Genomic DNA, 26,699 nt, shown 5'->3' on the forward strand with positions numbered 1-26,699 from the left:
TCGGCTGCTCAGAGTGGCCCCCGCCGCACTCACGAGGGGTCTGCAGTCCCTGGGCCCCTGAAGCGAGGGTGGGGGAGCAGGGCAACACCCCGTCCCTCATCGTGGCCGGCACCGCACGGCGCATCTGAGGAACCCCCTTGGCGAACGGCAGCGTGGGGAAGGGTCAGGACCCTTCAAACCCCACATACAAGTCGCTACCGTTCACTCTGGCGTCGCTTCTTTGTTAATTTGTCATGAGATTAAAGACTACTGTGCAAACGAAGCCACTGCTGAAGCAGTTGCCGTGGAGATGGTTACACAACGGGGGTCTACGGGGTCCCGTGTCAGGCGTAAGCACAGACCCTGAAGCGCGCACCAGATAAACGTTCACGTTCACTTCGAGTCTGTCAGACCTGACGCTCACGACGTCTCCAGCGAGGACCTGCCCGGCCATACCCACGGGTGCCAGGCTTGTTCCTACGGGAGGGCGTACCGGAGGGACGCCTGTCCAACCTCACCCGGTAGGACTCTCAGCACGAGGGGGCTCCACGCAGAGCTGCGGAACACAGGCCCCCCGGTCCGGACTGACGCACGTCCCTGGGCTGCACACCTGTCAACCAGAAACTAGCTTCCGGGCCCTGGAACCTTACCAGGTCACCCCGAGGAAGAAACCCTTCACAACCAGGAAGTCTTCATTTTCCTGCAAGAGTTTAGACTCTTTTATTGAGCGGCAGAGTTTTGGAGGTGTTTACACCGTGCAGAAATGAGGGGAGACCCAGAGGTTAAGGGGGACAGGCACCATGAGGCCCCCTCAAACGACAAGAGAGGAGAAAACCAGAAGAGCCATGACCATCAGAGAGCTCACTCATCAAGAAGCCACGAGCGCGGTCCCACCAGAGGCAGGCATGCGGGACCTGGGCGTCTCATGTCCCTCTGGCCGCCACGCATTTCCAAGGGTGGGGGACGGTCACAGCGCCACAGCGAGGCTGGGGCCCACGGGCTACTTGAGGAGCTTCGCCACGTTCAGACTGGGGACCACGATCTCCTTGAAGATGGGCACGTAGTTCGGGTTTGCCTGCGTCGGGCCCTGCTCCAGCGTCTCGATGATGGTCTGCTTCATGTCCCGGCTGGTGTCCCCCCGCATGGCCAGCAGTGCGCCGATGTGGTCATCCCTGTGGATGCGGGGACACCAGGGCTGCGTCAGGGGTGCACGCACAGCCACTGGCCCCCAGGCCCGACTCAAACTCCCCCAGTGCTCTCCCGACGCCTGACTCAGCCAACCCCAAGGCCCCAGAGGGGGCTGGACAGCTGCAGACCACTCGTAACAACAGCAGAGAAACCAGAGTTCTCCTCTCACTGTGGCCTTTTCTTCAAGCTACAAGCACAAAGCTTTCTAGACTCTGTTCTCCTAAATTTTTAATGGACTGCCTGCCTAGAGCAGGAGGACCCTGGGGAGGACAGGACCACCAGGCCCTCCTGCTTGAAGCCCAGAACACTGGCAGAAAGGGAAGACACTGGCCGAGTGTCTTGGTCGAGTGTGGCACGTGTCCCCTCTTCTCTGAACCCAGGAGCACAAGAGGAGCTTCCTGAAGCCACCTTGCTGTGCACCTTCCCCAGCAAACAGAGCGTGACCGACGCCCCACCTGTTCACTGGTGCTGACCCCAGGAGATGCGTCCCATGTTGGGGGCCTGTGGGCTCCAGGGCCTGTGGAGGGCCAGGGGAGGCACAGAGACATTGCTGTTCTCTGCAGTCCACTCTACTCCTGGCGGTCGCCACAGGAGCCCAGACCCCCCGCCCCGCCCCCCCAGTGGCGCTCACACCTGACAGCCAGGCTCTCCCATCTTCCCAGTGACCCTAGGAATGAGCCTGCTGCTCTGTGCCATGAATTCTAGCTGGAACAGGAAGGCACACTGGCCCTTACCTGATGTCTGGGTATTTGCTGACCAGCGTGGAGACTTCCAGATAGAGAAGAGACGGGTCTGTCAGCTTAATAACTTCTGCGACGGCAGTGATGGTGTCACAGTACCCATCCGCATCCTCCCCAAAACCCTGGAAGACAGGGCGCCAGCGGCTGAGGGCCACAAAGGGGGACCCCTGACGAGTCTCTGTCAAGCCCTCACTTTGGCTGGCTCCCCACCTCCTACGTAGGTGGCTCTGGATCCAGCTCAGGATCCACAGTGGAGCCCTCACCAAGCACTCAATGGCGGTGCTACCGGCAGGAGGGCGGGGACAGTCGACAGGGAGTGAGCGAGCCCAGGACTGCCCATGAGGGTCAGGCCAGCGTCTGGCTAGCGCTGCCCCCCAAGGGTCTAGAAGCCACGCCCCAGTGCACGAAGCCTCAGCCACGGGGTCCACCAGACCTTCCCGTTCGCACGAGAGAGACCGACAGGTCACCCGGTCCCCGACCAACTGGCCTACGGCCCTGGGGGTGGGGACAATGAGAAAGCCTCGGGGCCCAGGCGGCACTCACGGAGGCCAGCTTCCGGAACAGGTGGCGGAGCTGCGCGGCCTCCCGGACCATCCTCTCTGCGCCCTCCTTGCGCTCCTCTGCGCTGCGGAAGGAGATGCGCTTCTGCATGACGGCCCGCAGGTACTCCAGCACCACGCGCCGCTGCGCCTCTGCCGTCATCCTCTGCGGGCAGACAAGGGTCAGCGAGGTCCCTGCGGAGGTCCACCCTCTGTGGAGACCCGGGGGGCGAGCCCTCGCCGGTCGCCGGCAGAAGCCTCCAGCAGGTGCGCACCCGAGGTCGGCACTGCATCACCTCGCTGAACCACAACCCCACTCGCTAGGGTGCTTTCCACTGAGTGGTGGAAGGAAACCGGAAACAAGGTCCTCTCACGAGACACGCGCCCGCCAGCCGCCCGAGAGGAGCCGTCCAGACAAGACCCGTCTACCATCCGGAGGCCTGCACACAGCACTTGCCAGACCCCGGCATTCAATCGACACAACAGATGTTTACGGAAGTAAACAGTGGCACCAAAAACTGTGCAAGCAACGGACGAGAGGGCTGCACGCCGACCTCTGACCGGCCAGAGGCTTCCTGGCAGGCGAGGGGACCGGTCAGTCGGGGGTTCCAACCACCGGGCCTCCCTACAGGTATCACTTTTAGTGGCTGAGTCACGAGAATTCCCTGTAAAATTAGTCCTTAGACAAGGGCTATACTGGGTCCCAGCCAACGCAGCAGGACAGGAAGACACGGAAGGTGCGAGGACCAGGAACGAAAACAGTGTCTCTGTTAAAATGACACAACCACGCACGTACAGGTCTGAAAGGGTCCAGAGGCAAATCCTAGAAACACTCACAAAGTTTTACAATATCTGAACGTGAGGTCCGTGTATTAAAACCACTTCCATAAGCCCGAAGCAAACTTCTTAAAATATATCACTTTTTACGGTACACAAGCACGGCCCGACGCCCTGGCAGGACACGCGAGGAGGGAGTGAGGAGAGACGCCCGGGCCCTGCAGGAGGACTTCGCGCAGACGGCCGAGGGACACGGGGGCTCGGGCACACGGCTCCTTCCTTCGCCCATCTGCAGCGGGGCTCCCAGGTCCTCGCAGGGCCCGGCCGCACGGGGAAGGACCCTTGGGCCTCTGCCCGAGTGGAAACACAGCCAGGCTGCCTGTGCCCGGGACGGGGATCCGGAGAGGGAACGGCTGCTTCACCCTGGTCCACAGCCACTGCCTCCACCCTCCCTGCCAGGGGTCCCCATCACGAGCACTGCCTGCGTGTGTGGCCTTGTGCCAAAGACGGTTTGGTGGGGTGCCAGGAGGCAGTAAGGCTAAAGGAACAACAGAAACCCCTTTAGACGCTGATGTGTCCTCCCTGCCTCAGGTTACTGAAACCACCTGCGAACACCAGTCACAGAAGAGCTGGACACTGAGTTCCACACGAGATGCCGTGTGGGCTCCAACACGCAGGTGAGCACACGCCAACACCAAGTGGCTGTGCCCGCGCCCTTACCTTTTTATACGGCTTCTTAATTTTGGCAAAGTCATTGAAATAGTCTTCCACGGTAACACAAATGGTGTCCACGGCGTTGGACCCCAACAGCCACTTCCTCGTCATCAGCTCACTGAGATGTTGCTGAAAAGCGAAGGACAGAGAAAAACGTCACTTGGACGCTGTCCCCAAGTCACGTGCATCGGGAGGAAGGTGCTGCAGAGCCTTGGTGCCGTTCTGTGACAGCAGACACACTCACGGGAAACCCCACTGGCCCGCGATCCGCGAACGCGTACCTTAGCTGCGGGAGGTGGACGCCGCACGTGACCGTCGTGCTGGGCTGCGTCCTCTACGCACGCCTGCAGTACACGTGCTGCCTTTAACATTCACGTGCATTTATTGCTTGATACTCTGCAACTTATTTACCCCAGCCTGACGGACACTTACAGTTTTTCACACTTGGCAATTACAAAGAAGGCTGCGATGAATTTGTGTTTCTGCAGGTGAAACCCCAAGAGCGTAACTCAGTCCACAAGTGTGCAAAGTGAAGCGTCAGTAGCCCTCCAGAAACTGCTGTCTGCACGTCTGTCCCCAGGCCGGCGACAACACGGACAGGTACTGCCGTGTTTAACCCTTGCTGTCCCGCTAAGCAACAGATACCACTTGGCTTGAATTTGCATATCCTGAGGGTCAGGGAGATAGGCAATTTTGTTTTGTATTTAGGACACTTGTAAAAACCCTGTTCTGTGAAACTTGGTCATCCATTACTTTTCTCTTAGAGTTGTTACTTTATTTTGAAATGATTTCAAACGTATACATTTCATCTGTTTTCTACGCCATTTTCAAGAAAGTTACAGCCCTCACAAAACGATCCCACCAATCACCCCAAAAGCTCCTTTCCAGCTACTTCCTTCCCAGCAGGACCGGAGATCGATCACGGTTTTAGTTTGTTCGGTATATTCCGGTTTCCGCGAACATCTCTAGATAGCGCTAAGCCATCTAACCTGACTTGCTGTTCTCGGTGCATTATCCCTCAGATGCGATGCGAAACGCACTTTGTTAATGGCTCGTTTTGTGTTTTCACTCGAAGCTGAGACTGGTCTACGTGATGCGTGTGCAGCGTGCACATATTCTCAATTTGGTTCTGGTTTCGAGAACTCGCTAATGAACGTAATCCGTCTGCACACTTGCCCCCACTGAGTCTCCTCACAGTTCACGGGGTCCCTGCTCAGCTGTACATCGGAAGGGCCCCAAACCCAGGCCTCTGTCGTACGGGCGTACGTCACAGAGACGGAAAAAGCCCTTTGACAGTGAGAGAGGTGAAGTCGAGTGTCAGCTGGGTGCGTGTCCCCGAGGGCACACGGGACGGTAGCCCCATTTTCAGCCTAGAAACGAAATGGCAAAGAAGCGGCTCCCACCTCCAGGTCCAGGAAGACCTCCTCCAGCAGGCTGCCACAGCCTTCCTTCGCAATGGCGTCCAGAATTCCGTCCATGCTTGGCTGGCTCAGAGACACGCCTGCCTCCGCGTCACTCTTCAAGTACTTCCTCTTTAAACTGACTATGGATTCTCTACGAGGCAACAGTTACGGCTCCGTGAAGCGGCCGAGCGCCCTTACCCGCTCCTCTGTTGTTTCTGGGCCGCCCTGTCCACGGTCACTTACTTAAAGGTCTGGCAGTTGTTGATGATGGCGATCACATACTGCACGTAGCAGTGCGGGTGCTGCCGGTCCCTCAGGTGTTGTTCTTTGTACGACTGGGTTTCGTCCTTGTATCTGGAACACACAGCCCCCGGTAAGCATCAGTCGAGGGGCAGGTGGGTGTGCCGGCGCCACGCTGACATCACACCCCAGAAACACATCTGGCACCGCTGACACCTGAGCAGGCAAGTCTTTACGAATAAGGGGAGTTTTGGGATGATCTGTAAGACCAGGGAAGCTGATCACTTTAAACGGACTCTTGAAGATAAATCTTCTATCGGGCTTTAAAATATGGTTCGGTATTCTCATTACACAAATATTTAGAAATATTTCTGAGTAAATGGGAAATTATTATTTCATCGGACATACAACTTGCCTAGAAATGCATACGATAGTGTTGAGAACATTATCAAATATTAGATAAAATTTCACTTTCTGAAGAAGAACCAATAAATTACTCAAAAATAAATAACTCATTTGAGGTCAAGAAAACAAGCAAGTGAGATCACTACACACTTTATTTCTGAATTTGTTAGATTCCTAAACACGTACAGGAGTAGAATAGCACAACGTACCGTATGTATGTTTAAAAGACCTGAAGAAAGAAGCAAACTGAAAACTGCCAATTACAGAGAAATAATTAAGCATTTATTCTGCCTTTCTGTCCGACATGTGGTTCAGGTAATCAAGCTTCTGAGGCTGATGAGGAAAGTTTCCTCTTCCTGCTAACAAAAGGACTAAACAAGGCCATGATGCGCAGGTGGGTGACTGACGGGGACTCTCAGTGAGGGGCCCAGCTGTCGGCGCCTGAGCCAGCAGAGGACACAGGGACGTGCATCTCCTCGTGTACACACTACCTGTGCGGGCTTCTTGCCAAAGGGCAAGGTGATAAAGATGAAACCCACAGCCTTTAGAGCCAACACGTGGTTGGCAGGTGGATGGCAGTCAGGGTTAGGCACTGAGATAATCTGACACGCGTCCACAGGCCAGTGGCTGAAAGAGGGGCAAGGCCGCACTCGAGGACCCAAGACCTCGCAATGCAGACCCTGCCGCTACCCCGTCTGAATATGTAACTTGAAAGAGGTTTTCCTGGATCAACAGGGGGACGGGGGGACCCAAATACAAATTTGGTGTCAGATGATCCCAAGAAAGGATGCTCACGTGTACGTGGGTTGATGGTCCTACAGTGAGATAAGAACGCAGGAAATGAGGTGCCTGGATGTCTGGGATTTGCTTTAAAGTCCTCGGGGTGTACAGATGAGGTGAAGGGGGTTTAAAGGGACAGCTTTTGAAGACGGATGACGGGTTGAGGTTTTTACACCTTTCTACTTCTGTAGAGGTTTGAAAATCTCCTTTGTGAACAATGCAGAGAGAGGGAGGGGTCCTGGAAACACACCCCGAGACACCCTGGAGGGCCGACTCCCAGTGACGGAATGTGGAGCCACCACCGAAGGAGTCTCCCCCTCCTGGGCCAGGGGCAGTTCAGACAACAGGAAGGACGTGTCTGGAGGAGACTCTAATGACGGCGGCCCTGACCTCACTGCCCAGCGGACCCGTCCAGACTCTCAGGAAAATGGCACAGTCCATTCCAAAGGAAGACAGTAAGAAAAGGCTTGTTTCAAAATAACAAAGGTCACTATAGCAAATCCGGGCTTCAAGCATTTTTTAACACCAGGCGTATCGGGATCAAAATTTTGCTTTTAAGTTTTGAAAACATACACTTTCTAAATCAGCACGCTGGCAAAAATACATACCTGCTCAGGAAAGAATTCATTTGCTGAAGACACAGAACTAGTACCTTTGTTTTCAGGTCTTCACTTATCTGAGCAGCAACTTGGAGATTCTGTTCAAACATCTAAAAATTGGAGAACTTGTCAGTTGTCATATAAACTCACAAGAGTTTCCCGTTACATAAAACCCCTATCTGCCAATTGGTAGTTACAGTCCACATTCAGGAAAAAAAAAATGAAACCGCTTGAAAAATAACAAAGTTAGTCAAACAACTTTCTCACTAGATAGAAAAAAACCAAGTGAATCACTTCCTAATTACTTGCAAACAGGCTGGTCTCCACAAAGAGGGAAATGTATATGCTCCCCAGACAGGGAGGCTGGGTGTGACTGGGGTCACATGGGTGCCGGGGGTTGGGCTATGATTTGCCACGGGGATTCCTTAGGAAGAGTTAGGAGGGTATACACTGGACTGAGGGGAGGCAGATGTACAGAGACAGAGAAAGGCCAGACGGCCAAGCCAACTCCAGGCCCGTGGCACACGAGGCCTGTCAGGACACCAGTTTCCAAAATAAGGGAAAGGGTGGGGCCCCATCGGATGCTGACGGTGTCACCCAGAGACAGACGCCCGCATCGCTTACTTGTGCCCAGCTGGTGCCCAAGCACATGCCACTGATACGGTCCCACACAAGTATCGGAACACGGCTCAGCCCCCCTCCTGCCAGAAAGCTTCCTCCAGGAAGAAAAGCCGACAGGAAAGAAGCTGGAGGGCGCCAGCAAGTGCCAGGCATCAAAAAGTAATCACAAGAAGGCATGATTATGGCCAAAACATAAAGGACCCCTTCCCAAATCCATCAGGCGATGTTCAATCAGGCGGCATTTATGAAGACAAATCTTGGACGTTTCCAACATGAGGAAACATCAGAAAGCAAACTCCTATCTGAGCACCATACGCAAATAACACGTAGTTAGGTGCTAGTTCAAATCCGAACACCTCGCGGAAACTAAAGCAACGGTGGGCACAACTGCTTCAGACGGAGAAGGGCCTGAAGTACGAGGTGGGGCTCCCTCTGTCTTTACTACAGGGGCGGCTTCATGCTGATCTGCAGCACCCACAGAGCCCATGGACAGCCCAGGAATGACCCTCGACGGTGCGACAGTACCTGGAAGACGATGGCAGGGAGTGTCGTCTGGTAGTACCCATCTTGGTCGGCTTCGGGCTCCGTCTCTTTCAGCCAGTCTTTCTTGTCTGTTTCTAGTGCTTTCCGCAGCCAGGCAATTATGTTTGACTAAAAGAAGTCCAGCATCACAGAGAAAGAAGAGAAGAACAGGTCCCTCTGAAGCAAGGCAATGTCCTCTCTTCAGGGGTGCAGCAGCAGAAACCAAACTCAGGGTCCCGGGAGTCCCCGTTCCCACACGAGCCGTGCCACAAGCCACCACCATGGCAGGTGGGGCCTCCACAGACAACCTTCCGGGCGAGAACCTCACTGCAGGCCAGGCCAGGCCAGGCCGGTCAGAAGTACACAGAAGCACAAAGGCTGCCATGCTCCCAGCAGACCCGTCCACGAAGACCGCACACCAGCACTGTCGCTTCAGGACACAGACCCCACCCTGCTCAGCACCTCAGTCAGAATGCTATCTGCTACTCGGGCTCACCTTGTCCAAGGAAGCAGACCCTGACCTCCTCCTGTCACCACAGGCCACCTGGGGTCTTGAGCGGCATCTGGTCCCCAACTGCCACCACCCTCCCACTCCTGGGCTCAGCTCTAAGAGGCTGGCTGGCACCACTGCCCGTCAGCAGGACATCCAGGGGCCTCCCAAAGCCTCCAGGGGTAGGACAGGCTCACTCCTCACTCCAGCCGGAGGAGGTTCAAACACGTACCTCAACCTCCAGACCCAGTGGCCAGAGGACAAGCCGCCCTCCTCATCTAACTGGCCACGTGCACTTCAAGACCCAACTTCTCAGAAACAGAGCCTGCACATCCTGAGGAAGCCAACATCAAAACAGGTCTCTCCCCTGCCTTCTCTTGCCCACTGGCTTCGGTGACGGCAGCTTGACCCAGAGAGCCCACATCGTGGTCTACGTGAGGGACACAGCCTGGCTCGGGACCACACAGCACCTACTCACAGTGAGAGTCGACATGTATGTGTCAAGCAGCTCAGAGACCACATCTGGAGAAAGCAAAGGCTCCAGGGTGCTGACATCCACTTCTGGGGCCAGCTCCGCGTTCCCCATCATCTCTGCACTATGGCAAAACCAGGTACGAGAAAGAATAATTACTAGGAAGACAGAAAACACTCAGGTAAGTGCTCCTGGGTCTTGTCATACACGAAGGCCCCCGCCCCCCCCCCCCCCCCCCCACAATGCCACGCCGGGGCGGGGAGGCAGGGCTTGGGGAGAGTGCTGGGCGAGAAGGGGCCACATGAGGCGGCTCATTCCCTGGCCTCAGCCGGCTGCACCCACATCACTCAGGAAAGAAACCCTGCGGGAGGAAGAACTGTTTTTTCTCCCCATAGCACCTCCCCATGGGGAAGGCCAGGGCCTGGCAAATACAAGGTGCTCAGTAGACAGGTTCTATCAAACAAGGGAGTAACACCCAAGTACAATAATTTAGAAACCAGACCCTGAAGTTAGTGTTGCTAATCTATGCGGTTCATAACCTAACGTGAGTCAGCAAAAAGTGTCAATACGTTCAGGCGACTGTGCTTAAGAAGACACGGATGGGAACTGAGTTCCAGAAAAAAGTTTCCATAAAGAAGTTAGTATCTACGTGGGGCTAGTCCTCAAAAGTCCGAGGTTTAAATGTTCAGAAAACTCACACACCTTATGCCGTGTCCCCTAAATGTGTATTCACGATGAAAACGCTGAGTACCAACAGCTAGTCCACTATGTGTAAGAAATACAAGGTCTGGGGCGCCTGGGTGGCTCAGTCGGTTAAGCGGCCGACTTCGGCTCAGGTCATGATCTCACAGCCTGTGAGTTCGAGCCCCGTGTCGGGCTCTGTGCAGACAGCTCAGAGCCTGGAGCCTGTTTCGGATTCTGTGTCTCCCTCTCTCTGACCCTCCCCCGTTCATGCTCTGTCTCTCTCTGTCTCAAAAATAAATAAATGTTAAAAGAAAAAAATAAATAAATAAATAAAAAAGAAATACAAGGTCTTCCTCAGTGAACTTCAGAAAGTTCTGTGACTATTAAAAGACTTTTCATCCTAGATTTACACCCAGGGAATCTTTTTAAAAAAAAAATTTTTTTTAATGTTTTATTTATTTTTGAGACAGGGAGAGACAGAGCACAAGTGGGGGAGGGGCAGAGAAAGAGGGAGACAGAATCCAAAGCAGGCTCCAGGCTCTGAGCTGTGAGCACAGAGCCAGATGTGGGGATCGAACTCACAAACCGTGAGATCACGATCTGAGCCGAAGTCAGAGGCTTAACCGACTGAGCCCCCAAGGCACCCCTCACCCGAGATTCTTAGATCAACCTCAAACCAATCAAGCACAAAATCGCTCATTCCTTTTGTGAACTGATAAAACCACAAGGCTGGAATGCAAAGAGAACAGACTTTTCTCGGCTACTGGTGAGAGTAAACCAGACTGGGGGCACCGGAAGCCAGGAGGACGGAGTGGTGCCTCCTTCCCAGCCATGTGACTATGCAGGTCCCGGGGCCTCCTGTGCCCACGCGTCCCCACCTGTCCAACGGGGTGAAATCACACACTCAGGGTGCCACCGCAAGGAGGGAATGGGTTAGTGCACAGCGGGCTCAGGATCATAGAAAAGCGCAACACAGAGCCGCTCGACAGGGCCTGGGCATCAAGGGCGCCACCTAAACACAAGGGCGTTCACACAACCAGAGTCTGGGCCCTGACCTCAGGGGAAGCCCACAAACAGGCCAGAGAGGAGACTTTCGTTGGCAAGAAAACAAAGTCTGAGGGTGCCGAGCACACACCAGAGCAAGACGACTCAACTCTACGCGAACGAAACGCAGGAGTGAACCCGGAGTTACCTTGTGTAGGTGTTCAAGACCCAAGTCAACAGGCTCACGATCTCATTGGCCTCCAGGTCTTCGGACGCGAGCTCCTGCATCCGCGTGCTCAGGGCCTGGTGGTACATGCTCAGGAGGTTTCTGAAGATCTCATAATGCGGGGGGAAACACTGAACCATCAGGTTTTTGGCAACAATGAGGTCATCTAGCACGTACTTCCGTATGATTTCCAGGTGGCGGACGAGCCACATCTTGTCCGACTCCCTGGTGTCTGCCTGCGTGCCCTCAATTCTAGTGGTCACGGTTCTGTCCAAGATGGCAAACATTTTCTCCTTCCAGTTCTTGGGCCTCCCGGGAGGAACAAAACCAGTTTGCTTTTTTCGGTCGAGTATGCGCCTGTCAATTTTTTCTTCCCTTTCGATGATTCTAACAACTGAGACCAGCAAGGTGGGGTCACGGCGAACGGTGACCAGTGACCTCTGCAGCACCATCCACAGCTGCTTGGCCAGCTCGTCCGAAAGCCCCTGTGTGCTCCCGAAGTAGCCGTGGATGAGGGTCATGTCACGAGTGTTCCCGCTGTCCATGCGGTACTGCTCGTACATCAGCCCGTCCCGGGAGCACTCCAGGTCCATCAGCTTCCGGTGGGCCTGCAGGAGCGCCCCCTGTTCTATGAGGTCCTGGGTCTCCCTCACAATCTCGGGCACTAGGGAAAAAGGCACAAGATGGCACTGTGAAAACCACACAAAAGGCTGTGCGGGACGCTGGGAAGGAGGCAGAGGATGGGGACCTGTCTGTGCGGGATGCTGGGGAGGAGGAGCACGGGCACCTGTCTGTGTGGGAGGCTGGGAAGGACACAGAGGACACAGCATGGGGACCTGTCTTGCCACCCAGACAACTGCACTGGCAGAAGCTGGGTAACTACTTGGACTGTGGAGTCTGCGGAAGGCCAGCAACTTCCCAGAGAAGGCTTGGTGGTAAACTGAGGTTAATTTCGGTCCGTCGCAGCTCTGAGCACAGGAGCAGCTCCCCAGGCCCCGCCCAGCCCGCCACATGCTCTTGAAGCAGCTCGCACACAGCCCGAGAGAACCTGGGTGAGCAGAAGGGACCACGTCCTCCAATACTAAGGATCTGTGTCCCCACTGCTGGCTGATCAGGGAGATGCGGACACGGAGGTGGAGCCCACTGTTACTACAGGCCCACCACCAATGTTGTAACCCTTCTCTCTTCCACCAGGTGACTTCTAGGGGATTTAAAGAGCCAGCGCCTCTTTCCCCCCCTGTTTTTATTCCCTTCTCCCTCCAGACATAGGTCCAGGCTCAGCAGACCCGAGAAGACCTTCAATACTTCTTGGTCTGATCTGCAGCACAGGGACAGCCTCCAATAACCAAAACACAAGTAATAAACAAAATCACCCCCTGGGGAAGAGGAGCACCTGATTTCAGAGTTCTCAGGTTACCAGATTCAAATGCCCAATGTCCAAAGGAAAAAAAAAAAAATCACAAGTCATAAAAAGATACAGGAAAGTATGGAGACTCAGGGGAAAAAATTACCCAACACAAACCATCAGTGAGAAACACTAGGTGGTTGGTCTACCAGACAAAGACTTTAAAGCAAGTCTTAAATGTGCTCCAGAGACTAAAGAAAGAGGTGCAGAAAGTCCAGAAAATGACACAGGAACAAAATGCAAACATCAATGAAGAGCCAGGAACCCTAAAAGGAAACCAAAAACCACCCTGAAAGTGAAAACATTTATCTCAAGTGTACAAAGGTGGGTCTGATGGTCAGAAGAAGACTGCAGACCAAAATGGGACAATGGACATTACCAGGTGAGAGGACCAGAAGGAAAAAGGACTAAAGGAGAGTGACCAGAGCCTCGGGGGTCTGTGGGCCACCATCAGGTGACCGGCACGCACACTGTGGGCGTCCCAGAAGAGGGAAAGAGAGAAAAGGGGGCAGAGAAATCATCTGACTAGTGGTCAAACTTGCATTTAACTTGATCAAAGACAGGTCTATGAACATCTGAAAACTCACTAAACTCCAAGAAGAAAAAACTCAGAGGATCTAGAACAAGACATGTTACAAACACACTGCTGAAAACCAAAGACAAAGGGAGAACCTTGAAAGCTGTGAGGGGGAAGCAGCTGGCTGCCTATGAGGGAACCTCAGTAAGACAAGAAGGTTGTTCACCGTGGAGGCCTGACAGCAGGGGGCTGGGACAGTCGAAGACTAAAAGGAAACCACTGTCACCTGAGTCCCATACCCAGTAAAACTATCCTTCAAAATGAAGGAGATATGAAGACACTGCCAGACACACACAAGCTGAGGGAGCTCGTGACCCCAAAACCTGCCCGGAGACCTCCTGGGAGCCCTGCAGGTGACAGGAAAGGATGCGGGACAGTAATGCAAAGCTGGGTCGAGAAATACAGATCTGGGTAAGGGAAATATATGGGTAGCTGGAGAAGCCAGTGTTATTGTAACTTTGGTTTGTACCTTTACTTTTTGTTCTAAGTAATTTAAAAGACTAATACAGCTAGGAAAAAAATTCCTTGTTCAAAGATAATATTACTATAACTGGTTTATAATTCCACATGATTTGAGACTAATACATAAAAAACAACAACCAGTGAGTCTGTTTTTGGACAACAGATAAAGACGAAGTTTGTGACATCGACAACTGAAAAGGGGTAAGGACGGCATCATGTAGGAGGAGGGTTTTCATGTGTTATTGAAGTTAAGCCAGGATACATTCAGAGTATTTTAACTTTATTTTTTAAATGTGATCCCCATGGTAACCACAAAGAAAACAGCTATTGGATATATAAAAAAAGGAAATGAGGAGTAATTCAAACATCTCACTACAAAAAAATCAACTAAACACAAAACAAGACAATAATGCAGAAACGATAGACACAAAGGCTGTAAGGCACACAGAAATCAAATGGGGAAATGACGGAAGTAAGGCACCCACTCTCAGGGATTACTCTACATGTAAGTGGATTAAACTCTCCAATCAGAAGACCAAGACCGCAAAATGGACAAAAACACAGGATGCAGCCACCTGGCATCTACAAGAGACTCACTTGAGATCCACAGATACAAACCGTGTGAAATGAGAGGCCGGAGGGAACACTCCATGTGAACAGTGACCAGATTAGAGCAGGTGGTCCTGCCAATATCAGGCAAAACAGACCCCAAATCAACAAGTTTACAAGACACAAAGAAGGCATTATATGTTAATAAGAAGCTCTTTACAGCCAGAAGATACAAACATTTACGCACTCAATGAGAGACCACCAAATTACACGAAGCAGAAATCCGCAAGATTGGGGAATAGACAGTCCTGTGATCATAGTTGGGAGACTTCGATGTCACTCACAGTAACGGACGGGACAAGCAGTCAAGAGAGAAGGACATAGAGGACCTGAACCACACAAGCACCGACTTCTAACAGACACCCAGGGGACACTCCACCCAGCAGTGGCACACCTGTTCCTCCAAGAGCACGTTTTCCAGGACAGACCATATCTTACACCACTAATTAAATCTCAGTAGATTTTAAAAGACAGATATTATACAAAATACCTTCTCCAACCATGATAGATGAAGTCAGAAATCTGTAACATTAGAAAAATGCACAAATCTGTGGACATTAAACATATTCGATCACTGGATCAAAGAAAAAAAATCACAAAAGAAATTAGAAAATACCTAGTAAACACAGCACACCAAAACTCATGGGACCAAGGAAAGCAGTTTAAAGGAGAAGTGTATGAACTCTAAATGCTTACATCAAAGAAAAGGAAAAATGTCAAGTCAACAACCGAACTTTATAATTTAGGGAACCAGGAGAAGAGCAGGGTGACCCTAAGGTCAGCAGAAGGAAGGCAGTAAAGAGGAAAGCAGAGAGAAACAAAACAGACAACAGGAAAAGAACACAGAAAATCGACAAAACCAAAAGGTGGTTCTTTGAAAAGATCAACAGTTGACAAACCTTTGGCTAAATGGTCTTAAAAAGAGAGAGAAGACTCAAATACTAAAATCAGAAATCAAAGTGGGGACATGGCTGCCGATCCTGCAGAAATACGACCACAAGAGTCCTGGAAACTGTACAACGACCTAGACAAGGGGCACAAACCCACCCAGACTGACCCTGAAGAACAGGAAATCTTTTTTTTTTTTTTTTAAGTTTATTTATTTATCTTGAGAGCAAGTGTGAGCAGGCGAGGGCAGAGAGAGGGAGGGAGAGAACCCCAAGCACGCTCCCCGATGTCAGCGCAATCTCGTAATCGTGAGATCATGACCTGAGCTGAAACCAAGAGCGGGACCCTTAACCGACTGAGCCTCCCAGGTGCCCCTGAAGAAACGGAAAATCTAAACAGACCCATAACTAGTAAAGGGAGGGGAAGTGGGAGCTAACATTTAACGGGTGTAAAATTTGTTTTTTCTTTCAGTTTTACTAGCATGTGACGGGCACGCAACACTGTCCCGTGCCTGTTTCACGAGAGGAGTCCGGGGGTGGGTGGTCATGACAGCTGCACAACAACGTGAAAGCACTTGACACCACAGAACTGTACACGCAAACAATCAGGCTGATAAACTTTCCACCCTGTGTATCTTACATTAAAATAAAGTGGGGGGGGGGGGGGGAGGCTGTGTGCACAGTACTCCTGAATTGCAGGTAACGAGAAAAGCCTGAAGGCCGTCAAACCAGCACATCTTGGCTTCCCAGGGGAATTCTACCAGACATTTAAAGCAGAGATATTACCTATCCTTCTCAAGCTATTCCAAAAAATAGAAAAGGAAGGAAAACTTCCAGACTCATTCTATGAAGCCAGCATTACTTTGATTCCTAAACCAGACAGAGACCCAGTAAAAAAAGAGAACTACAGGCCAATAACCCTGATGAATATGGATGCAAAAATTCTCAATAAGATACTAGCAAATCGAATTCAACAGCATATAAAAAGAATTATTCACCATGATCAAGTGGGATTCATTCCTGGGAGCAGGGCTGGTTCAACATCCACAAATCAATCAATGTGATACATCACATTAATAAAAGATAAGAACCATATGATCCTGTCCATCCATGCAGAAAAAGCATCTGACAAAATTCAGTATCCTTTCTTTTCTTTTTTTTTTTTCAGTATCCTTTCTTAATAAAAACCCTCAAGAAAGTCAGGATAGAAGAAACATACTTAAACATAAAAGCCATTTATGAAAAGCCCACAGCTAATATCATCCTCAACGGGGAAAAACTGAGAGCTTTCTCCCTGAGATCAGGAACACGACAGGGATGTCCACTCTCACTGCTGTTGTTTAACATAGTGTTGGAAGTTCTAGCATCAGCAATCAGACAACAAAACGAAATCAAAGGCATCAAAATTGGCAAAGATGAAGTTAAGCTTTCACTTTTTGCAGATGACATATTATACACAGAAAATCCAACAGACTCCACCAAAAGCCTGTAGAACTGATACATGAATTCAGCCAAGTCACAGGATACAAAATCAATGTACAGATATCAGCTGCATTCTTATACACTAATAATGAAGCAACAGAAAGACAAAGAAACAGATCCCATTCACAATTGCACCAAGAAGCATAAAATACCTAGGGATAAACCTAACCAAAGATGTAAAAGATCTGTATGCTGAAAACTATAGAAAGCTTATGAAGGAAATTGAAGAACATATAAAGAAATGGAAAAACATTCCGTGCTCATGGATTGGAAGAATAAATATTGTTAAACTGTCAATACTACCCAAAGCTATCTACACATTCAGTGCAATCCCAATCAAAATTGCACCAGCATTCTTCTCGAAGCTAGAACAAGCAATCCTAAAATTTGTATGGAACCACAAAAGACCCCGAATAGCCAAAGTAACATTGAAGAAGACCAGCGGGAGGCATCACAATCCCAGACTTTAGCCTCTACTACAAAGCTATAATCATCAAGACAGCATGGTATTGGCACAAAAACAGACACACAGGGGCGCCTGGGTGGCGCAGTCGGTTAAGCGTCCGACTTCAGCCAGGTCACGATCTCGCGGTCCGTGAGTTCCAGCCCCGCGTCAGGCTCTGGGCTGATGGCTCAGAGCCTGGAGCCTGTTTCCGATTCTGTGTCTCCCTCTCTCTCTGCCCCTCCCCCGTTCATGCTCTGTCTCTCTCTGTCCCCCCAAAAATAAATAAACGTTGAAAAAAAAATTTAAAAAACAAAAAAAAACAAAAAAAAACAGACACACAGACCAATGGAACAGAATAGAAACCCCAGAACTAGACCCACCAAAGTATGGCCAACTAATCTTTGACAAAGCAGGAAAGAACGTCCAATGGAAAAAAGACAGTCTCTTTAACAAATGGTGCTGGGAGAACTGGACAGCAACATGCAGAAGGATGAAACTAGACCACTTTCTTACACCATTCACAAAAACAAACTCAAAATGGATAAAGGACCTGAGTGTGAGACAGGAAACCATCAAAACCCTAGAGGAGAAAGCAGGAAAAAACCTCTCTGACCTCAGCTGCAGCAATTTCTTACTTGACACATCCCCAAGGGCAAGGTGATTAAAAGCAAAAATGAACTACTGAGACCTCATGAAGATAAAAAGCTTCTGCAGAGCAAAGGAAACAATCAACAAAACTAAAAGGCAACCAACAGAATGGGAAAAGATATTTGCAAATGACATAACAGACAAAGGGCTAGTATCCAAAATCTATGAAGAGCTCACCAAACTCCACACCTGAAAAACAAATAATCCAGTGAAGAAATGGGCAGAAAACATGAATAGACACTTCTCTAAAGAAGACATCCAGATGGCCAACAGGCACATGCAAAGATGCTCAACGTCGCTCCTCATCAGGGGAATACAAATCAAAACCACACTCAGATATCACCTCACGCCAGTCAGAGTGGCTAAAATGAACAAATCAGGAGACTATAGATGCTGGAGAGGATGTGGAGAAACGGGAACCCTCTTGCACTGTTGGTGGGAATGCAAACTGGTGTAGCCTCTCTGGAAAACAGTGTGGAATTTCCTCAAAAAATTAAAAATAGATCTACCCTATGATCCAGCAATAGCACTGCTAGGAATTTACCCAAGGGATACAGGAGTGCTGATGCATAGGGGCACTTGTACCCCAGTGTTTATACCAGCACTCTCAACAATAGCCAAATTATGGAAAGAGCCTAAATGTCCATCAACTGACGAATGGATAAAGAAATTGTGGTTTATATACACAATGGGAATACTATGTGGCAATGAGAAAGAATGAAATATGGCCCTTTGTAGCAACACGGATGGAACTGGAGAGTGTTACGTTAAGTGAAATAAGTCATACAGAGAAAGACAGATACCATAGGTTTTCACTCTTATGTGGATCCTGAGATACTTAACAGAAGTCCATGGGGGAGGGGAAGAAAAAAAAAAAGAGGTTAGAGAGAGAGAGCCAAAGCATAAGAAACTCTTAAAAACTGAGAACTGAGGGTTGATGGGGGGGTGGGAGGGAGAGGGGGGTGGGTGATGGGTATTGAGGAGGGCACCTTTTGGGATGAGCACTGGATGTTGTATGGAAACCAACTGGACAATAAATTTCATATTAAAAAAATTATAAAAAGAAAAAGCAAAACAAAAACAAAACACCAGCACGTCTTCCCAGTAAGATCTACTCCTAACAAAAATACACATGTAACACAGCCTCATTCATTCCTCAAGGGAAGGAAATTATTTTCAACCCCTGTGGATGGACTGCTTCCAGTAAAGTCACGTTCTGGTCATCTGGCGTTAGTTTTACAAGACTGGAAGGAAATCATAAGGAGAGAGATTAACTAGCAAGGTGCCAGCTGGGTGTCACAAAGGAGAGTCGGGCGTGGGGACTCCATGCTAGTCCTGGGGACAGCCACCAAGAGGAGCTGCCTCCTTAGCACCCGCTGCAGGGCCAGCAACAGCTGTGCCGTTCACATAGCTATGTGGGAAGCAACGTGGAAGGTGGCCCAAGGTATCAGACCTTGGGAGGCTGAGTGCAGAGCGAGGAGTCAGAGCCTGAGGAGTCAGAGCCTGAGGACGCAAGCTGCCAAGGTGCTTTGCAGTTCCACAGTGATGGGAGACACGCGGCCTTGTGATGTTCAGGGGTCAAGCAGAGTTTAGGGAAGGACACAGAGAATCCACGGACACCAGACATGGGATAAAGGAAGGTTCGGGATCAGACTATTCCAAGGCCTCTGGCTGGGATGCTGGTGACCCTGATAAAGGGAGGGGATGAGGGTGGCGGGAGACAGACTCTGGACTGTGCAGAGTGGACAGAGAGCCCCGCCCAGGTGACTGACACTGTTCCACAAGGCTGTGGAGTGTACTTCTTCTCAGTAATGAGGTGTCGGGGCAAGGCTCCGAAAGGGCCACTCCATACTCCCTTTCCCTGCGCCACTCCGCCAGCCCCCAGACCCCCACCAGGTCCCAAGGTCCCCAGCGCCGAGCTGCCTGACGCCGCAGAGCAGTCCCTCCTCTGCCCTCCCCACCCTTGGCCTGTGAGCACTCTCTTCCACCTAGAAAACGCTACTCTCCTGCGTCACCTCTCTCTGGGAACTGGACCCTCTGTCTTGTTCACCAGGATGCATCTTCTCCTTGGCCTGTCAGGGCCCCCCTGATCTAACAGCCATACTGTGGCCAGGGGAGCGAAGCTCCCATAGCGCTTATTTGACTAACCCGTTTCTGTGCCTCTGTCCTGGCAAACAGAACTACAAGCATTCTCCTGGTCTTTGCAACTGGTCCCTTCGTCCTTAGTCCAAACAAGTAGTCAACTGCTTAGGCGGGAATCAAACCCACTATCCGTGCAGAGGCAGGTCTACAAAACACCCTGCACGAAAGCTGGGTCCACCCCGCATCACCCACAGAGCTGTGGGGAAAGGCACAGACAGCACGCTGCCCCTGACGCCCAAGGCACCCGCCCTCCTCAGCTGTCCCCCCAGCCACCTGAGAAGATGTTCTTGAGGTTTTCCACGGCGGCAGCAAGCTGGCTGTGCCGCACGACAGCGTCCTTCACATCCTTGAGGCTCTCAACGGTGTTGATGCTCTGCCTCCAGTCTCTGCTGACATCGGCCAGGGACCGCTGGATGTCTGTGACGTCGTTCAGCGCGCTGTGGAGCTGGCTCAGGCCTGTACGCACACCATCCAACTGGGACTGGATCGCAGCCTAGGGGAGACACCCAGGGGAGATGCGTCGGGCTCTGCACTGGGCCTGGAGCCTAAGATATTCTCTCTCTCTCTCTGTCTCTCCCCCGTCCCACCCCCCGGCCCTCTCTCTGGCTCATGTCTCATGACGGACAGTGCCACTGCACAGAACTGGTACATCTGAGATTCAGACTCCCTCCACCAGTGATGCCGAATGGCCACGAGCAAGCTGTACACAGCCAGAAGGGAGGGGGCATGAAGGAATGGCAGCAGGTGGAGGGGACAGGGAAGGGAAAGACCGGGTGGCACAATCAAAGCCAGGAACACACCTGACCCAGGAGTCATAAACTGCAGGTAGAAATCATTAAGACGATGGTAACAGACTGCACAAGGTTCCTAAGTCACCAGGGATAATCATCTGTTAATCCCACAAGTTTCTGGAACAGATAAAAATTCTGACTACAAATGTAGCGGGTCCAAACTATTTTTTAAATGAAAGAAAAACTACCATTTTAAATAAGTCTAACCGGCCTTCAGATGCTTCCTTTTGGGACAAATGAATGACCCTCACCTGTCTCATCAAGCCTGCCATTGCCTGGAGGCTAAAAGCGTTTTCGACTGAAGAGGTGACCTTGCAGCCTCATTCTCTTAAGGCTGTTCCTTTGGGACTTCCAATATTCCCACCATCTCCTCTGTGAATCTACTGCTTGGTAATACAGGGTTGGAAGGAATGTGTTAAGGAAAGGTGATGTTCCATTCTGCCTCTTTCCAGATCGTCACAAAATCCAATTTAATTTAGCAAAACCACAATGAAGATGTTGTGCAGAAACCCAGGACTCAAAAGAAAGAGATCTGTCCTGATTGGGAGTAAAGCCGACGCCCATGGCCTCTCTGGTCTCGTACCTTCAATCTGGCCTCCACAGAGGCCTTTTTCCGGGCCTCTCTTCTGCGATACTGCTCGACTTTATCCAGCTGGTCCGGGCGCTGAAGCATCCCAGCAACCCTTTGGACCGCTGTCGCAACAGCCTCCCGGTCTGTTTCCTTCATGATTACAAAGCAGGTGGGATGTCTGCACCTGTCATGCTAGAGGTGTCCTGTGAGGGTGGGGGGAGAGCGCGGGAGGAGGTCAGGGAAGGAAGAAATGTCAGGTACAGAACTCATTCCCCTAACGGTCAGCTGTTCACAATGGAGCTGTAAAGACAGCATTTGAGATCATTCACCCATTAAACCCGAAAGCTGAGCGGGGATTACGAGCTCCTTAATACGAAATGCAAACCTTCAGAACTCTGACATGAAGACAGTTCTACCCCTAAGTGGAGCAGAGGCACTCACAGGTATGAACTCTGATCTCTGAACAGAGAACGTGTCCGTGGGGACTTCAGACCCCTCGTCCTATCAGCTGTCGGTCTCCAAGGGACTTCTCTTCCCTAGACAAGGCCAATTTCTGGAGCCTTCACAGAACCCTTTGGCCACATCGGCGGGCGGCTGTGCCCAGAGGCCTCGGTGAGGACGCGGAGGCACAGGGACAGCACGCACCTCAACATGCCTCACCCCTCCCCTACTCAAGTCCCAGCCCACGCCCTAGGGTTCTCCTCAAAACTCACTGCCGTCTGTAATACCCAGCATTCCGCTGCCTGCACCGAACAGCCCAATAAACAAAGATGAGGGGGCAGAAGGCACCTGTGCTCAGGTACAACGTGCAGAGCACCGACGCTTGCCCGCCGGGCAAACCTACCTTCCAACCCAGCTCCAGAGCTCTATTCCTGGCACCAACAGGGGTATCTGGTGAGGCCTGCCAAATGAGAGGGTTTCATACACACGGGATCCCCTGACCTCAGCTATTAAACTCCTACTTCTGCGCATGTTTTCTGTATACAGCTTCTTAAAGCGAAAGGGCCATCCTCTCCCTTAATACTTTACTCCTCATTCCCACAGCTTTCAGAAAAACCCAGAACTGCACCGACTATCTCCGCCATGGGCTCTGTATCAGGTAATCACTGGGTGCAGGATGCGCCTTCCTGCTCCTCTTTCGAAAGGCACTACGCTGCAACCAGTCCTTCCCACCAATGCCCACCAATGCCGAGAATCTAACGGGACAGAAAAATGCGCAGATGCCAAAGGCAACCAGCCTTAAATTCCACCATCCGAAGGCAGGCGTTTCCTCCTCAGCCGACACTCACTGCAGAGGTAACCCGCGCTTCCACCGGCCGCACACCTGCACGGTTTTCCGCACGGGGCGGGACGGTAGCCGCAGAAGCGGGCCTCCAGCCGGTCGCAGGTGCGCACAGCAGGCCTCGGACGGCCCCCTGCGACTGGCTCGGTGCCCCCCGAAAGCTCCCCAGCGAGCGGCGCTCTCGGAGTCGACAGGCCCCTACCCATCGCGGCCTCAACCAAGCCTTCCCCGCCACAGAGCGACCGGGCCGCGACAGTCGAGAGCCCGGCTGTGCTGCGCGTTTCCCCGCCCGACCCCTCCCATTACGCCCTCCGTCCCCTCCGTCCTCGCACCGCGCCGACCACCGCTCAGGAGCTCGCGCTCCTCCGCCGCCGTCTACGACTCACCGCCTCCACCGCCGCCGCCCGGCTCTGGGCCCGGAAGTAAGCCGCCCACAGACACTTCCGCTTCCGGCCGCGCGCCGGAAAGGCGGGGCCTGAGCTGTCAGACCTGTGGGGTGGCTGTCTCCTCCCACCGGGCGAGGTAGCCTTCAGGACCGGGTCCCGGCCCGGGTCGCTCGCACGGGGGTGGAGTGAGGAGGGTCCCTTCCTCACTCAGCCCCTCTTATTCCAGCCCTTCCTGTCCTCTCCCCTCCGCGGCCCCAGGCCGGCTGTTCTGTGCACCTGCCAGTGCCTCTCCTTGGGCACCGTTCTCAGTACTCATCTTCACTATGGTCTCTTTCCCCGTGTGTCCTTTCTGTAACCCTCTGTGACCTCCTTCAGTGAGGGAGCCACTGTGCCCCTCCATCGCTCCGCCTCATCTTGAGTATTTTCCGCCCTGGTTTCCATTACTGGGGCTCTGTGTATTTATTTGTCCACATCTCTTTCCTGTTACAATGTGGCAGGGGTTTTGTGGCCTTCGCCGTGCCCCAGCTCCTCCCCAGGCCCGTGACTGGCATAGGGCAGACATTCAGTAAATTAATGAACGAGGTGGGTAACGGTTGGTAATCAGTCACATCTGACTGTCTAGATCGACACCCAGCTTGTTACTTCACAGCTTCTTAGCTGTTGTTACACCTTGGAATCAAAAATGAGCCCAGCCTCTCAGGATCAGCACATCTCAAGATCACCCCTTGTAATGAGTACAAACAAAACAGAAGCCCACCTGGGAACAACCCACAGTAGGACTTGTTGTCACAAAATGCTAAGAGGCCAAGCTGGGGGGTGGGGGGTGGGGGGTGGGTCTTGGGGATGAGGAGTGTCACTGGGCAGAGGTGCAGGGGTGGCAGGTAGAGGGGGCTGCACTAGCTGGAAAGAAGAGGAGGAAGCAGGTCCCTGAGTTACTGTGTGAGGAGAGGCCCACCGGCCAGAACTAACTTCCAGAATGAGCGAGAACATGTGTTAAGCCACTCAGATTTCAGGGTTTGCCTGTTGTGGTAAGAAGCGCTATTTGCCTTATACTGACGGAAAACAAATCCTTTCGCTACATTAGTTACTAGACCGTACAGATGGGCACCTCCTGAAATCCTGCCGAGATCAGTCAAACAGGAAGGAGACCGGAACATGGCAGGCATGGGAGCCAGCAGGGAGGAGGGTGGGGGCAGCAATGCAGGGGTGGGGCGCACAAGCGTGTGCACACACCTGGACACAAGGAGGGTGGGGGAGGGGATGCAGGTGTGTGAGCCCCCCCCCCCATTGCTGTGGTCGTACAAACCGCAACTTGCCATCAGCTGAACGTCTGAGGAGGGGCAGTACTGTGGCACGATACTAACTCCGAGAGTTGACCCCTTTGTGGTTTCATCTGTACCTAGTAACTTATGAAAATATATTACTAAGTTGAACAATGGATGTGCACAAAAAGTTGAAATTATGTTTGAAATTGTGAATGTAAAGGTACTTTGAAACTAATGAATAAAAAATTTGCCAAAATTATCAAAGCTTTTAGGACTTATTTCAAATTCGGCAACATTTAACATACCACCTGGAGCTTTGTGCTGTGGACATCTGTGCTTGGAGATAGGGCTCCCTAATAACTTCCTCAGCCAAGATGGGTAGAAATGAGATGGTTGTTAAAGGGCTTTATGCTTTTTCCTCCTTAAAACTAAAAAACCAAAATCTTGATTAAAATTTTTTTTGACTTCTCTTTTTGGCGGACCGAACAGCCTCCTGTAAAATGTTGGATGGAAACAGCAAGCCCCTTTGAAATGCACAGGTGAGCCCAAGCAAGCTCAGGAAAGCATGATGGGCAACTGCCCTAGGGCAAGGACAGGTGGGGGTGGGAGGGACCTGATGCCCAGGGTGGGCTTTCACATCCACGTGGGACAGGTGGGGTCTGGACAAAGGGTGCAGCCTCAGTGTGAGAGTGGATGGGGCAAACAAACAACAAAGCCCCAAAACAGTTTCTCCCAGGTACTGGGAACCCTGAGTCAGGGAAGCTCCCCACCCAGGAGCTCATAGCTGCGGGCCTGCATTTCACTTGGGAGTGACCCCTCCTCATCCTGGAAGCTCTCACTGAAACCTTTTGGCAGAAGCAGCCCCAAGGATGCTTGTAGGAAAGACCCCGGCCTTGGCAGGAGTGCAGAGTGGGGTGCAGCAGCTGGTCCTTGTCTGTTCTGGGAGAACAGGGGCCTTGATTCGCTCTAACTTACACCTCGTTAAGAGCACATGTCAACGATAGCCACCGAAGCAGAATTGTAACTTCCAGACAAATCGGGGGAAGGAACACAGGAAACACAGGCAATCCCCTAGGGACATAGGAAAGGCCAGAAATACCAGAGGGCCTGTGTAACTAGAGACACAAGAAGTAGAAACACATGCAAATATACCAATTGTCAGAGCACAAGTAAATGGACTGTAAGCCAGCCAAACATGGAAGGAACGGGATGGTCAGTGTGCAGGGGTTTGACGTGTAGTCAGGGCCATAGAAAGTTGATGGGGCAAGATAATATCAGACTAAGTAGGCTTTATGTCAGAGGCACTCAGTTATTTCTCAAGATGCTAAATGCATAAGCCATAAAGAAAAAGGCATTTAAAATTTTAACCTCTTGTATGCTATTTTAGAGAATCTCTAAACGAAAAGACAAGCCACAAACAGAGAAAATCTGTAACTGAGGAGACGCTGCTATCCTGACATAACGAGAACGTGCAGAGACCAACCAGATGGGCACACGAGTGCAGGAGAGACTGGAAGGGGCCCGAGCAGCACTCCCGGCTGGAGGCCAGACCAGTGGTGCCTCCCTGTGTCCTTAGGAAGGCCTTGGGGCCCCCTCCTGCCCTGCAGCCCGCATGAGCCTCAGACTGCAGCCCAGGGTGCTTCCCACATGGGCCCTGCTGTGTCCCCTCTCACCCAGGCCTCTGTGACCTTGTCCCACCCACTCCTTGCCCTCTGGCTCCCAGACTAGCCCCAGCCCTGCAGGCTGCTGTTCTTGTGACTCTCAGTGTGGCCTTGGTCACCTGGGCTACCCTGCCCCAGTCTGTGCAGTGCCCGTGTCCTTCTGCCTTGCAGAACTTGGTTCTGTGGTCACGTGTCAGCACCCTGTCCCTGTGCACACTCAGGGATGTCAGCTCTAGCACAACACCGACCTCTTTCTTTCCTTGCCGTGTCCCCGGCACTGTCACAGGCCTGGCACCCAGCAGAACCTCAACAGCACCACTGGTGGACATAAAACAACTACCAACCAGGGCGCCTGGGTGGCTCAGCCAGTTAAGCATCCGACTTCGGCTCAGGTCATGACCTCACCGTTGACGAGTTCAAGCCCCACGTCGGGCTCTGTGCTGACAGCTCAGAGCCTGGAGCCTGCTTGGGATTCTGGGTCTCCCTCTTTCCCTGCTCCTCCCCTGTTCATGCTCTCTCTCTGTCTCAAAAACAAATACAAACATTTAAAAAAAAACCCACAAAAAACAACTACCTACCATTCTGCCCCCAGGTGGACAAAACCAGTGTGCCCAGAGATGCCAAGTGTCGCAGGGACAAGAGGCCTGGTGGGGGCTTGTGGACTGATGTCCCTCAGACTTCATTCTCGAGACCTGCTCTGCTGGGCCATGGGGACGGGACCAG

At 51.8% G+C, this 26,699-nt stretch overlaps 1 protein-coding gene and 1 long non-coding RNA gene across 10 annotated transcripts; both read right to left on the minus strand.

Moving 5' to 3' along the window:
• Nucleotides 1-674: 674 nt before the first annotated feature.
• Nucleotides 675-23,164, minus strand: EXOC3 (exocyst complex component 3). 9 transcript variants are annotated; one of them, XM_045443462.1, is made up of 14 exons: nt 23,051-23,118; nt 22,227-22,283; nt 21,395-21,585; nt 20,294-20,513; nt 11,346-12,027; nt 9,476-9,593; nt 8,511-8,636; nt 7,374-7,474; nt 5,584-5,694; nt 5,341-5,491; nt 3,944-4,066; nt 2,451-2,612; nt 1,902-2,029; nt 675-1,151 (listed from the first exon to the last, which is right to left on the minus strand). In XM_045443462.1, exons 3-14 carry the CDS (start codon nt 21,536-21,538, stop codon nt 980-982), a joined length of 2,238 nt encoding a protein of 745 aa, XP_045299418.1. In that variant the 5' UTR covers nt 21,539-21,585; nt 22,227-22,283; nt 23,051-23,118; the 3' UTR covers nt 675-979. The 9 variants fall into 9 exon arrangements, with proteins under 9 accessions (XP_045299418.1, XP_045299427.1, XP_045299453.1 ...); XM_045443471.1 differs by having other exon boundaries at nt 22,997-23,077; XM_045443497.1 differs by lacking the exon at nt 23,051-23,118 and adding an exon at nt 22,707-22,928.
• A 721-nt stretch (nt 23,165-23,885) lies between these two features.
• Nucleotides 23,886-25,683, minus strand: LOC123579453. The gene is made up of 3 exons (XR_006702776.1): nt 25,291-25,683; nt 24,621-24,743; nt 23,886-24,449 (listed from the first exon to the last, which is right to left on the minus strand). It is a non-coding gene; the product is annotated as an uncharacterized LOC123579453 (long non-coding RNA).
• Nucleotides 25,684-26,699: the final 1,016 nt, after the last annotated feature.

The sequence above is a fragment of the Leopardus geoffroyi genome, chromosome A1, assembly GCF_018350155.1.
Source record: "Leopardus geoffroyi isolate Oge1 chromosome A1, O.geoffroyi_Oge1_pat1.0, whole genome shotgun sequence".
NCBI classification, from domain to species: domain Eukaryota; kingdom Metazoa; phylum Chordata; class Mammalia; order Carnivora; family Felidae; genus Leopardus; species Leopardus geoffroyi.

Excerpts from the sequence above, each read along its gene's own strand:
- EXOC3 (XM_045443481.1), bottom strand. The coding sequence starts at position 21,538 with ATGAAGGAAACAGACCGGGAGGCTGTTGCGACAGCGGTCCAAAGGGTT. Across the intron at positions 7,475-8,510 it reads TCCCTGCCATCGTCTTCCAG|ATGTTTGAACAGAATCTCCA; the intron begins GTACTGTCGCAC and ends TCCAATTTTTAG. Across the intron at positions 2,613-3,943 it reads TTAAGAAGCCGTATAAAAAG|AGGATGACGGCAGAGGCGCA; the intron begins GTAAGGGCGCGG and ends GTCTGCCCGCAG.